This window comes from Equus quagga, chromosome 17, assembly GCF_021613505.1.
Source record: "Equus quagga isolate Etosha38 chromosome 17, UCLA_HA_Equagga_1.0, whole genome shotgun sequence".
In the NCBI taxonomy this organism is placed as follows: domain Eukaryota; kingdom Metazoa; phylum Chordata; class Mammalia; order Perissodactyla; family Equidae; genus Equus; species Equus quagga.
The window spans coordinates 2848679-2862773 of NC_060283.1; the positions used below are offsets into that span (position 1 = coordinate 2848679).

Consider the following 14095-nt stretch of genomic DNA (forward strand, 5'->3'; position numbering starts at 1 on the left):
GGGTGATTAAGAGGGTGGGTGGATGGGTGGATGAATAGGTGATTGAGTGGGTCGGTAGATGGGTGGGTGACTAAGTGGGTAGGTGGATGGGTGGCTGAGTAGGTGATTGGGTGGGTGGATGGGTGTGTGGATGGGTGGATGAGTAGGTGATTGAGTGGGTGGGTGGGTGGATGGATAGGTGATTAAGTGGGTGGGTGGATGGGTGGATGAGTAGGTGATTGGGTGGGCGGGTGGATGGATGGATGGCTTGAGGCCGGCAAGCTTATTTTGCACGCAGTGCTGACGTCGTCCAAGAAGCCCTATGGAAGTGGCTTTCTGATCTAGGTGGGGTGGGACTAAATCAGCAGAGTTCCAGCAGGAGCCAACCAGATGGCCTCACACCCTCCTCCCCTGCCTGTCTGTCGAGTTAACTTTCCTGCATCGAATCTTCCGGGGCCCTGAGTTCCTCCAGGGCTCTCCTTGCTCCTGGTGCTGCATGATGCCCCCTGCACCACCCCTGATAGCACGTGTATTGTTCCCTCCATTTCCCCGTGCTAGTCTCTCAGTCCCTTGGAGGCTGAGGATGATGGGGATTGCAGCCATCTGGTTGTGGGATGCCTTTGAGGATAGGGCTGGGGTTTCGCGAGGCCCGCAACATCTGGCACGAAGCCTGGCATGTAGCAGGTGGGCAGTGGGGTCAGCTTCATTTGTTGACTTGAGAAGGACAGCGGGCAGGTGCCTTGTGGATTGGGGTGGCTCCTCACACCACCTGTGGGACCCTGAGCAGAGGGCTCCCCGTGCTGCTCCACACACAGCCCCCGACTTGCCCCAGCACTTCCTAAACACGCTGGCCCCCGTGTGCTTCCAGCATGGCCCTTGGGCACGAGACTTGGACGATTTTCAGGCACCCACAATGGTGGCGGCCTCACCCTTTCCTCCACTTGTTCATTGAGCAGTGAGTTCCTGGGTCTGTGGGGGTACTCTCCACTGTGGTCCAGCATCTGCCCACAGGAACACTACACGTGTCACCGATGAGGTGGGCGCAGGGCCTGGGTGGATGAGAGAGTCTCCCTAATTCAGCTGTAGATTAGAGGGTCAGAATAAATGCCGGAAGCGAGGGGCAGCACTGGGAACTGAGGATGCTTCTTCTGTAGCAGGCCCTTCCCTCCTCACTCAGAGTGTAGGAAGTGGCTGCATTTGGAGGGGGAACAAGGGCTGGGGACGCAACAGGGCAGAGGGTTCTAGAAGGACGTGCCGATGGCCTTTCCACTGGGCTCTGAAGGAGCACCCGGGATGCGAGCACCTGGCCATGCTGGGATGCACATGGGGAGGAGAAAGAAGTCCAGGAGCCGAGGCATCGAGATGCAGGTTGTACATGGTGGGTGAGGCAGGAGGCTGGGCGAGCCGCAGACCCGGGGCCCCAGCCTCTCGTGGACGAGGCGGTCTTGGTTGCTGCCTTCCTTGGCGACTCCGAGTTGTGCTCTGCTGTGGCATTTCCCAGGGCGAGCGGGATGGAGACCCCAAGCCCCATCTTCCTACGATCGTAACTCCTTGTAGGATGTCATGGTCATGTCGTGGATTTTGAAAAGGTGCTTCAGGGAGCATGAGACCAAGTCACTGTTAGGTGTAAGCGTTTGAGGTGCCAAAAAGAGCACAATTGTCAACTTCTGAGTTATAAAAACAGATGAAAAGCTTGCGCGTGCTCCCGGCCATTCGATTCTGTGAAGCGGGAGGGTGGTCTCCGAGGCTGGCTGCCCGGATGCACTGGCCTGCGATGTGGAGAGGCGTCCGAGCATCTTTCCCTGCCCGCTGGTGCTGCTGTTGGGGGAGAAGATGTGAGTTTCCTTCGCTGACATCCCTGCATCCTCGGGTCCCCATGGCCTGGTCACCAAGTCGGAGCCCCCTGGGGCACCCTCTGCACATGGTGGTCTCAATGTCAACCTCTCAGGAGAGGCCTTGTCAGCATCTGCAGAGGGTCCACGTCTCGGATGTGTCATGGGCAGTAATTTCTGCCGGAACCGATGTTGCCGTACCCTCATCCATCAGACCTGGAACCGTTGATACTGCCTGGACCGTACATAACATCTAATATTTTTCATGTCAGTAATAACGAAGATCAAAGGATTTGTAAAATGCACCATGTTTAGATGTTGTCTCTGCCTTGGGGCGTGAATTGTGGGGACGCAGGAGCATGAAAGTCCAGCCCCGAGGCAGGCGGACGCCCGGGGAAAGCAGCCCGCTTCTGCGGGAGGCCAGCGCTGTGCAGACAGGAGGCGCTCCCGGCGTCTTCCCAGAGGCTGCAGCCGCCCTCCTTCTCCTCTGAGATACAGAGGAGAGAACTAAAGACTCCCGTGCTTTGTGCTGCATAACTCTTGGGTAAAAAGTCCATAAAAGGCCTTCCCTCCTCCCCAGATACGGATCTGAGAGTCGGGGTGATTTAGAATGAGAGCGACAGGCCTGAGATGAACGACCAGTGTTTGCACACGTGGTGTCCGCTACCCTCCTGTCGTGTGTCAGCCCAGGAATGGCCATCCTCATTGGGATTCTTTCCATCCACTCCCCAGCCCCCCGGAGACGTCGGCCAGGTAGCTGTTTCTCTGGCCACCTTCGTGTTCTCTTTCCCCACGGGCCTCCCCATTCCATGGGTTCCTCTTTTCCTCTTCTCTGCAGAAGCCCTGACTCCCTTCGAGTTCCACGTCTGGATTCTTCTCGGGACCTCCCCATCGTCCCCCAGTGCTAGCGTCCAATCGTCCCCCACTCCTCCACATCCATCCTGCCCATCACACAGACAGACTGGCACATTCGCCACATCACCCATCTGTCCACCAAACCTTTGCTCTGGCTGTCACCCCTGCCAGGAGCGCCTTCTCTCCATAGCACCCTCCATGTGTTCACCTTAAGTGATGGCCCTGAGACTGGAGGTTGGCTTAAGAAAGGAGGGGACAGGAAGAGCCACTTTGAGTCCAGAAGGGGCTCCTTGCTGCGCTGGGCTTCTCTGCATCCAAACATTCCTGCCTCAAGCTGGATACCTGCCTTTCACTGTGGTGGTGCCGAACGGCCGGCTTTGGTACACGGCGTTGAAGTGTTACTTGAAGCAAGGAGGGAGGAGGGAAGTCGAATGAATGGAACAAAACAAAACCCCCCAAAACAAGTGGGCTGTGAATTCAGCCTCATTTGTTCATTCTCTCCCCTCCGATTTGTTAGGACAGGGTGGCGTCCATCCTTTTTAGAAAGGGGCATTTGCCCACCCAAGACACTTTTCATTGCAGAAACTTCTCTGCTCGCCCAGCCAGTGCAGCCTGCCCAGCGTGGCTTGTCACAAGCTCTGGAGAACAACCCGTCATTAATTGTAGGTTGTGCTGCTATTTTCCACTAAGAGTCTTTCCTCTGATTCCATTACAAGTTAACTTTCTAAAAAACACCATAGTCAATGAAAATTATTTATAGACATAGTGTGTGCCATGATAATTAGAGAAGGATCTGATCTTGGCTTCAGCACTGACTAGCTGTGTGATGCTGGGCAAGTTACTTAACCTACTGTGCCTCAGTTTCCCCGCATGTCAAGGAGAGATGATGGGGCCACTTCATAGAGTTGTTAGGATCAGAGGGGATCTAGCCATGTGAAGTCTTTAGAACAGACAGTGTGTCCACGTAAATGCCTGATCCGTCTTCACTCTTGTTACTGATATGCATGCCTGAAACCTGAGAAAACGGACCCCAACATTCTGCCTTCCTCCTGATTCCAAGCGGCCAGCCAAATGCCTGCTGGATGCCGCTGAGATGCCACCATCAAACCTCTCCCTCCTCCCCTAAAGCATTTCCTGGGAAGCCGTGCTGTGCCAGGCGTGCGGCAGGCAGCAGGGGTGCAGCCCCCGAGCAGGACAGGCAGGTGGCGACCTCCTGCAGGGAGCACTTTTCTGGCCTTGAAATCAAAGGAGAAACAGTCAGGCAATTATCACAAATAAATGTCCGTATTGTTCTCCCTTGCATGGTGGGCCCAGTTCTTCTGGTCTGGCTTCCCGGGTGCGCGGTCACTCGGTTCCCAGCTCTTCCAGCCTCTCTCTGGAAGCGTAAGCTTGGAATGGCTGCTTGCTGGTCCAGTTTTACGTTGTTTCCCGCAGCTGTCCTGGGCGTGTGTTGGAGTGCGGACGTGTGGGTGTGTGCTTGTGTATATGATTGTGTGTTTGTTTCAAGGGGGCTTAGGGACCTCTGCAATGAGCTGTCCACTGCTCGCGTGTAAGTACTCAATAACAATCATTCGAACGACGATAGGAGCAGCAAGGTTTTTAGGGCTTACTGTGTGCCAGGCACCACTCCAAACCTTTACAGACACAGTCTCCTCGAATCCTCACGCCCAGCCCATTTCACAGATGAGAAAACAGGCCCGTGGATGAACTGTCACGCCCAAGGTCACACAGTACGCATCCAGCAGCCCCGAGGCCAGACAGCGCCTCTCTGCCAATTTCTCTCCTGCTGGTCCACCCAGGTGGACTTTTGCCTTTTTTTTTTAAATTGTGGTAAAATACACGTGACGTAAGTTTTACTGTCATAACCATTTTTAACTGTATAGTTCAGTGGCGTTATGTACGCTGTTCTGAAACCATCGTAACTGTCCATCTTGAGAACGCTTTACATCTTGCAAAACTGAAACTCTGCCCCCATTAAACTACCACTCCCCATTCCCCCTCCCCCACCCCCTGGGACCCACCAGATTCTCTATGAATTTGATGACCCTGGTACCTCCTGTGAGTGGACTCAAACAACATTTGTCCTTTTGTGACTGGCTTATTTCACTCAGCATCACATCCTCAAGGTTCACCCGTGTTGTAGCAGGTGTGAGAATTTCCTCCCTTTTTACGGCTGAATAATCTTCCGTTGTATGGCTAGACCACATTTTGTTTATCCGTTCCTCTGTCGATGGGCACTTGGGTTGCTTCCACCTTTGGCTATTGTGACTAATGCTGCTGTGAGTACGGAAGTACGGTTCTCTTTGAAATCCCGCTCTCTTAATCTGCTCAGGCTGCCATAATGAAATACCGTGTACTGGGGTCTTAAACAGCAGACATTTGTTTTTCACAGATTTGGAGGCTGGAAGTCCAAGGTCAGCGTGGCAGCGGTTGGGTCCTGGTGAGGGCCCTCTTCCTGGCTTGCAGACAGCCACTCTCTGACTGAGTCCTCACGCGGTGGAGAGGGAACGAGAGCATCTCCTCCTCTGCTGTTAATGCACTTACCCCATCGTGGGGACCCCACCCTCGTGACCTCACCTGTTCCTGATGACCTCCAAAGGCCCCCATCTCCGCACACCATCCCACTGGGAGTTAGGGCTGCCACATAGGAATTCAGGGGAGACACAGACATTGAGTCTGTAATAATCCACCCCCTGGCTCCCCAAAATTCACATCCTTCTCGCGTATAAAATACATTCGTTCCATCTCAACAGCCCACAAAGTCTAAACACATTCCAGCACCATCTCCAAAATCTACAGTGTGAAGTCTCGTCTGAAGGTCATCCGCCGCAGGTGTGGGTGAGCCTGGCGGTACCGTTCCTCCCGAGGCAGGGTTCCTTTCCAGCTGAGACCCCGTGAAACCAGACAAGTTCATGCTTCCAAAATACAGCGGAGGGACAGGCCCTGGAGAGACGTGCCCATTCCAGAAGAGAAGAATCAAAGAGAAGGAGGGACGGACGGTCCCGGGCACCTCCAAAACCGGGCAAGGCAAAAGCCATGAGATCTTAAGTCTCGCGAATAATCTTCTTCGGCTCCAGGTTCTGCCCAGCAGCAGCCTCGCCCGCACGGCTCCCCACCCCCCAGGCTTCAGGTGAAGGCTGTCCGACCTGTTGAAACTGAGACAGTGGCCCTTACATTCTCTGGATTGCCTTTGGGATCATTTTTCCCTCTTCTTGAAGAATAGTGCATATTTGCCACCAAATAGCTCTGTTGTCTCATCCTGTCACACCCAGGAAGCCCAACAACCTTCCTTCATTTCATTTCGTCCCAACTTCATCCCCTTCAGTTTAGCCCAGCAGTGTCTCTGCTCCTGGGGTCCCATAAACTATTTACCGAGTGATGGTTCAGCCACACCCTTGGTATTCTCTTCAGAACCTGCTTTCTCATCTTTTGCATCTTGGATAGGCTGAGGATTTTCCAGATCTTCAAGTTCTGCTTCCTTTTTGCTCAACAATTCCTCTTTGGATTTCTCTCTCGCTTCTTGCATCTTACTCTGCGTGGTCAGGAGATGCCAAGCCGCTCCTTCCACACTTTGCTTGGAACCTTCCTCAGCTAGACATTCAATTTTGTTGCTCACGAGTTCTGCCTTCCACACAGTGCTGGAACGTGGCCACAAGTCAGCCAAGTTTTGTCACTTTATAACGAGGATCTCCTTACCTCCAGCTTCCCGTGACTTGTTCCTCATTTCCACTGAGAGCTCTTCAGGATGGCCTTCGCTGTCCTCATGTGTAGCATGCACCTCAGTGCTCTTCCAGCCTGTACCCGTGCCCTCTTCCAAAGCTGCTTTCCGGGTATTCGTCAGAGTGGCACCCCCCACTCCCAGCCCCAAAATCTGTATTAGGGTTCTCCAGAGAAACAGCACCAACACGATGTGCGTAGGTGTGCATGTGTGTGTATGTACGTGTGCACACACACACGCATAGAGAGATTTGTTATTATGGAGGCTGAAAAGTCCGAGATCTGAAGTCCTGGCAAGCTGGAGACCCGGCAGAGCTGATGGCGTCGGTTTCCAACTGAAAGCCAGGGGGCTGGAGACCCAAGAGGAGCCAGTGTTTCCTCCCAGTGTGAAGGCCATGGAAGGCCGACACCCGGCTCACACAGTCACATGGAAGGCATTCCCCGTCACACAGGTTTTTGGTTATATTCAGGTCTTCACCTGATTAGACAAGGCCCACCCACACAGGGCAGGGCAATCTGCTTGACTCAGCTAACAATTCAGATGTTAATCTCACCCAGAAACACCATCATAGACATGCCCAGAATCACATTTAACCAAATATCTGGGCCTCCTGTGGTCCAGTCAAGTTGACCCACAAAGTTAACCATCCTACCTGGATATGTACCCACAAGTAGAATTGCTGGATCACCGGGTGGTTCTAGGTTTAATTTTTTGAGGAATCTCAATGCTGTTTTCCCCAGCCACTGCACCCTTTTGCATTCCCACCGGAAATACACAAATCTGTTCGTTTTTCCACACCCTTGCCAACACTTGTTATTGTCTGGGTTTCGATAGTAGTCATCCTGATGGGCGTGAGCGAGTTTTGCCTTTGAGGGTTTGGCTGAAAGACAAGGAATGACCCTGACCAGTTGTCACCTCGGTGACACTAGGCTCTGTGTGATGTGTGACCCTGCAGACCCCTCCTTCTACCTTCAGTCATAAGTGCCAGCAGACTAGGTTGCCGGCTGTGGACCTCCCCTCCAGAATCTTCATCTCTGTCCCTGTTGTGCACAGTCTGAAGCCCAGGTCCCAGGTGAGCGGTCACCCTACAGGAGGCCGATGGAGCTCATTCCACCCGATGGTTCCACCCTGCCTCTGTATCTGCAGAACCTGGGGCTGCCCCCTGAAATGGTGCTTGCCTTCCACCCCTGTTCCCCCAAGCTAGTGTAGACAGGGGCCGCCATAGCTCCTCTTGTCACTAGCGAGCCAGGGAGGGGCTGGATTGGCTACTGGCTTCTCCTGTGGGGTGGCATCCTTGGAGGGCACGGAGCATTAGGCGGTGCCCAAGAGTTGACATCAACGTCACTCTGAAGCCACGGGTCTGGGGCCCCCAGGCCTCTAGCACAGGAGCCCACGGCCTCCGTGAATTGTGTATCCGTCAGAGGATCTCTGGGAAAACAGAACCGACAGGTTGGAAATATACATATATGTATGTAAGGAATTGGCTCACATGGCTGTGGGGACTGGCAAGTCTGAAATCTGTAGGGCAGGCTGGAAACTCCAGCAGGAGTTGATGCTGCCGCTTGAGGCAGAATTTCCCCTTCACCAGGAAATCTTAGTATTTCCTCTTAAGGCCTCCAAAAGATTGGATGAGGCCCACCCACATTATCACGGAAAGTCAATTGACTGCAGATGATGCGTGCGGCTCCAGGCTGGCGTCTGAATGCCTGGCTCATTTGTGGGTGTAGACTGTTGCCTCCGAGCCCAGGGTCTCCCTGTCTGGGGCACCGTGAGTGCTGTGGGCCCTTCCCACGTGGGCTCTGGTTCACATCTCCCTGGGGGACCCCCAGGCATCCCAGGGGCATTTGGCTTTGCCTGCCTGGCTGCCTCAGCATGTCACGGATCCCGCAGCTCTTTGATTTTAGTCAACAGACCTGCCGGGCTCGGGTTGGAATCGTTTCCTGAAGGTGTTGGCCTTGATGTCACCCGCCTGGCTGTGCACACGTGTGTGGCACGTGCAGGGGTGGAATTTTTTTCCCCTAAACTGAAATCTGGTGAAAAGCTTTGAGTGCTTTTTCGAGGTTTCTCCCTCTCTCTGGTTATGGGGACTGGCTCGTATCTAAGCAGAAAGACGGACTCTGGGGCGTGCGTGTCGGAACCAAGCGGGCCTGGTGGGAATACAGGACACGGCCGAGGGGGTCTCCAGGCTTGGGCCTCGTGGCTGCACAGATTTCTCCCCCCATGGGCCTTCTGCACAGAGGCACGCTCTCAGAGATTCTCGTGGAATGATGGCCTCATTGTGAAAGGGCCAGGGGCTTTGAGAGGGGCGGGTGTGGTGTTTGACAGAGTGGGAAGACGTGACTGTGTGGGTTCGAGGGCCCACGGATGTCGCGGCTGCCGTCGTAAGAGTTACAATTGGTCCTGCCATTTGCGACAACGTGGATGGACCTGGAAGGCATCGTGCTGAGAGAGATGAGTCAGATGCAGGAAGACAAACACCGTATGCTCTCACTTATATGTGGAATTAAAAAAAAAAAACCCAAACTCCTAGAAAAAGTGATCAGATCTGTGGTTCCCCGAGGCCTGGGGTCGGGGGTGGGCAAAACGGGTGAAGGTGGTCAAAAGGTACAAACTTCCAATTACAAGACAAACCAGTGCTGGGGTGTAATGTCCAGCATGGGGACTATAGTTAACACTGCTGTTGACAGTGGTAAACTTGAACGCTGCTGAGGGAGTAGATCCTAAAAGTTCTCATCCCAAGGCAAAAAAAGTTTAGCAACTATATGAGGTGATGGATGTCAGGCAGACGTATTGTAGTAGTCATTTCCCAATATATCTATGTCAAATTATTATGCTGTGCACCGTGACCAGTGTTGTATGTCCATCATATCTCAATAAAACTGAAAAAAAAGATAGATCTCCTGTTAAAAAAACAAAACAAAACAAAAAAAAAACAGCTATGATTGGACTCATTTTGCCATCAGGCATCCAGTGACGTGAGAGTGTGTAAGAGGTCGCTGCCCTGCAGTTGTCACCTTAACGTGATTTCCACTCTTGCAGGTGGCCATCATAGCGGGCAACTTCGAGCTGGCGGAATACATCAAGAACCACAAGGAAACGGACATCGGTGAGTAGGCTCGGGGATGGACCCCGGGGGGGTACCGTCTGGCTAAGGAGATGACCCCTTTCTTTAATCCTCGTTAGATGGTTCAGAGCCCGCTTTTAGCAAAAACTTGACAGAAGGCACAGTCCTAGCATCTTTTCCGTCTCTGTTCTTAGTTTTCTTAACTCGCGGTGGGGCTGGCGCTAAGGAAAGCCAAGGAAACCGACAAAGCGGCATGCAGTGGGTGCAGGGCACTGCTGTCCAACTGGCGAATCAGCTAGTTTGCATCTAAATCAGATGGGTTTATTGCAAGATTCTGTAACATAACACACTCCCATTGAAAGGAAGAGATGGCGACCGAAGGAGACAAGAGAAGCCAATGGGACCCCGCCCCCACCTTCTCTCTGCATCCGTTCCACTGTCCCCAGCAATGGTGCTGATGGCCATTCCCCTTTCTAGTCCCCCTTGTACCAACCAGGAGGACTGTCTCCCGGGCGCCCCCTCTCTCCCATCGCCCCGCCGGCGGCTGGGCCCAGTCTTGCATCTTGGAAGAGCCCGCTGGCCTGTTTCCTCCAGCCCCGGGCTTACACAGGACCTGCAGCGGGGAGCAGTCTGATTGGACCAGCAGCGGTGAGCTTTCGAAGATGGCGCCATCCCCTCGAGGGGGTGGGCGGTGGGGCTCCAAGGCGCCTGGAGAAGTAGCGGGATGGCATCTGTGTCTCACTGCCTGTGCCCCTCCCCCCGTGTTTGGGGATGGGGGTGAGCGAAACCGTGTGTGTTTGGCTGTCGAGTCTTCACGTGTCAAGTTTGTGGCCGGTACCCGCCCTGCCTCTGAGAATCGCACAAGGATGCAGAGCCAGGGGCTTTGTCTGCATCAGCCAGCACCCTGTGCTGAGCATCAGGCCTCCCGAAGGCTGCACCCGATGCTGACGCGAGTTCCTCCCCTCCCCCCCGCCATGAGCCAGGGCAAATCACTTAATTGCTCTGAGATCCATGCCTGCACCACGGCCACATCAGCACCTCCGTGTGCGCGCATCATAGAGATTGATGAGTTAACGTCTGCAAAGTGATTTAGAAAATGAACTGAGCTCTCAGAGTGCCAGCGACTGTCTTCCCACCACCTCCCTAATACGAGAGAGCCGTACAATAGGATAGAGAGAGCTTGGGGTCTAAAAATAGTGGTTTCTGTGAAGGCATCTGGGACTCTATTGAGCAGGGCACGCAGCAAAGCAGAGAGGTGAGCGGGCGTGTGTGCAGGTCCCACCCCACGACTGTGGGGATTGTTAATGGCCCCTGTGGGTCTCTGAGTTGTCTGCAATGCTTAACAAGCTCGGGGGCCACCCTTATGATATTTATTAAGCGCCAACCCTGATTGGAGCTCATGCAACAAAGAAGGGTCTTCCTTATCTGGCTCTCAGAATGGGGCTGAGAGACCCTGGGACTCCGACCTCTGCCCCTAAGCCCTTCCTGCTGCTTCAGCCCCCTCCCGCCCCACCTGGAATATTAGGACCCGCCGCCAACTCTCCTTCTCAGAAACTGCCGAATTCCGTGAAGCACCGGGCGGATTTAAAAACCCAGACTGGGGAGGTTCCTGGCCTGTCTCTTCCATTTTGAGATATAATTAGCTTTTCTATCTGTGGTGCAAACACCTCTTTACAAACAGATTTTTTTCTTATCATAAAAGTAATCCCGTTTGTTGGATGAAGGCGTTTTAATTGCTACTCACCCATTGTGATCAACGATTTCTTTAAACCATAAAGGACATACCCTATAGAGACATGGGGGCACCCACTGCGGGCTCCTGCGACTTCCATATTTCACAGTGTTGGGACTGAAGCTTGAGGCCTTTCGCTTCTGTGCCTTGTAAACCCCCGGGGCTCCGTGATGCTGCGGGGCCGGCTGTTACAATCACACCACACGCAGAGTGTCCGTGCCTCTGTTACCCGCGCCGTGGGCTTTCCCAGTTCGTGGCCCCGAGGGAAAGGACAGCCCAGAAAATCTGCACTTTCCCGCAGGGTCCCTTCAGCATCTCCAGAGAAGGAAAAAGAGGCCTTGTCTTTCCTCTGAGTCGTCTGACTAAGGTTTTGTGGCTGTGAACTAGCAAACCGGCCTCGGTGCAAACTGCACCATTGAAGTCAACTCTGTTGAAAATTGCGCAGAGATGAAGGGCAGGGAGGCTGCGGGCCGTCTGTGGAGGCAGACGTCGCTCCGACCACCAACGCGTCGAAGCACAGGGAATCCCTATAAATCCCGCTTTGGGGCCGCGTTAACCAAACCTCTAGATCCGAACCCAGGTGTTTGCTCTCTGCCCCGTGCCCACCCCAACTTTCCATCTCCCCGTGGTGTTACTTTCGGGAGCCAGAGGTTGGGTGTGAGGTGGGGAGGGTCTGATGCTGTCCCTCCCTGTAGCCTGGGCCCTGTCTTACCTGCTGGGATCCTGCACACGGGTCCGTGCGCGTTGTCCAGGGAAGCCGCCCCGCCTCCCGGTGAGTGAACAGCTGACGCTGCCTGGGGGCTGCGTGCCCGCCAGTTCACCTGCAGCATCTCACCCCTTCGGTCCCCGAGCCCGGGTGCAGCTCCTGTCTGCAGCTTCCCTAGGAAGAACCTGACGTAGGACATGGCTTTTGGGGTTGAGCTCCCCTAGGAGTGGAGCCTGAGGGATGGGTTTGAGGGCACGGGGTTTACTGTGGAGGTGGTGCCATGGGAGCATGAGGAACAAAGCCGGGGAGGACAGGAGGCCAGCTCAGGTGTGATAATGAGCAGCTGATACTACAGGCACCTGAGGCTGGGTCCCACTGGGGACCTCTGGGGGAGTGCCAGAGCATGGCTTGGCGTTATTACACCCCAAGGGTGAGACAACTGATGCATTTATCCGCCAGTTCAAGCTCCCCCATCAGTTCAGGTCTGCTCTATGCAGGCGCCGTCCTAGCACCGAGGAAAGCCCTCGTTGGGGAGGGGCAGGTGCCTTTGAGGGTAAGCACTCCACGTACACGGGAGCACCGAGTGCCCAGGGGATGCGGGCAGGGCCCCAAGAGCATGTCCTGTGCAGGACTCTCCCGAAACCGCACACTGGAGTGATTGACCCAGCAAGGCTTTGAACCCAGGTCCATCCGACTCTGGAGGACTCTGTTCTCTTCACCTCCACGCTCTGCTGCCTCTCTTGGGAAGCCAAGAAGACCACGTCACCACACACGAGAGCTTCAGCATCACTGTGGGCTGGGACAGGACAGCTGGGGGGTCCTCAGTGGGGCTGGTCCTGGAAGCAGGGCTGGACGGCGTGGGTGGAGGCAAGAGGAGGGTTCTTCAGTTACAGGCCACTGACAGGATGGATCACCTCCGCCGTCAGAGGGGTTTCTTTTCTCAGCTCCCTGGTCCAGGCTCCATCGCTCCGTCGCTGCCAGAGTTAAGCCAGACCCCAGTTGTGCTTAGAGGCGAGGGGCAGTGGTGGACGAGGGTGCTTCAGCAGCAGGGCGAGGCTGAGCCTGGAGGCTACAGAGAGGTCACCTCAGAATCGAGCATCAAGGACTGTGGGACCCACCCCTAAGACCAGCCACCCCGGGCAGTGCAGTAAGGCAGCCCCCGGGAAGGCTTTCGAGCTCACGGTGGCCTCTCACCAACCATGTGCGAGGGGCTCATCCTCCATTCAGGAGGGAAGTCATGTTACAGACAGGGGTGTTCCTACAGACTCCTGCTCCCCGCCCCCCCAGGCCCAGAATAAGCTCTCACCTGCTGAATCGATTATTTTCTCTCCAAGTCCTGCTTCGTCCTTGACTCCCACATTCAGTTTTAACATTTCAAAGAGAAACGTCCTCCTTGTGACTTCTTGCCCTCTATGAAATATTCAGCAGCGCTGGGAATGCTCCTGCCCTGCGGGGTTAGGGGCGGACCTGTCCGGGGCATCCGGAGACCTTACAGATGAAGGACGCAGCCGGCCAGCTTCTCTCTGGAGGGGGGGACAGAGAAAGGACGGAGGAGGACAGACCCCAGAGGGTCGAGTCACCTCCGTGGGGTCACCAAAGGGAAGAATTCTGACTGCGAGACCTGAGAGGTTGCTGGCTCAGGATTCAGGCAGATCTGCCCCTAGTTCCTTCCTGTCTCGAGAATTCTGTCTGTGAAGGAAAGTAGTCTCCTTCTTGACACCAGCGGGGACATCCTTTCTCCCTCTGGTGTTTAAGACGCTGCTGCACCTGAACATCCTTAGAAGGCCCTTGGGGGTATCTGGACTAGCGGGTACCTAAGATGCCTGCTCTGTCACTCCTCCGTCACCATCTTTCCATGACGACCCTTCATCGAGCAGCTTCTCCCGGGTGGGCCCTGTGCTAACTGAGGGATTTGGAGACATTTGTCCACCCCGCGCCCGGCTCTTTAGGAGGTGATGACCGTGGAGGATGACGTCCTCCTTGTCTCCCTGCCCCCTGGATCTAGGAGTGGTGTTGAAAGGACTTGCAGGCCCCTTGAGCCCTTCCAGATGGGGATGGAAGCTGACCCATCACTGTTCCATGGGAGAATGGTACCCGAGTGTTCAGGAGAGTAGACTGTATCATGCCCTTCGCCCCTTTGATTGTTCAATGTCCCCATGTCCCAGTCACCCTGGCTGTTCCTTCATCTCTCACCCTTATCCTTCAGTGA

At 54.6% G+C, this 14095-nt stretch overlaps 1 protein-coding gene across 8 annotated transcripts in view; it reads left to right on the forward strand.

The window, feature by feature from the left end:
- Positions 1–14095, forward strand: part of SHANK2 (SH3 and multiple ankyrin repeat domains 2) — a 559847-nt gene that overhangs the window by 180909 nt on the left and 364843 nt on the right. For 7 of the 8 annotated variants that reach the window (XM_046643796.1, XM_046643794.1, XM_046643795.1 and 4 more), the window contains 2 exons: positions 9424–9490; positions 9926–10096. In XM_046643796.1, the coding sequence (XP_046499752.1) occupies positions 9424–9490; positions 9926–10096 (238 nt within the window). The remainder of the gene's footprint in view (positions 1–9423; positions 9491–9925; positions 10097–14095) is intronic. The other variant, XM_046643798.1, reaches the window with a different exon arrangement.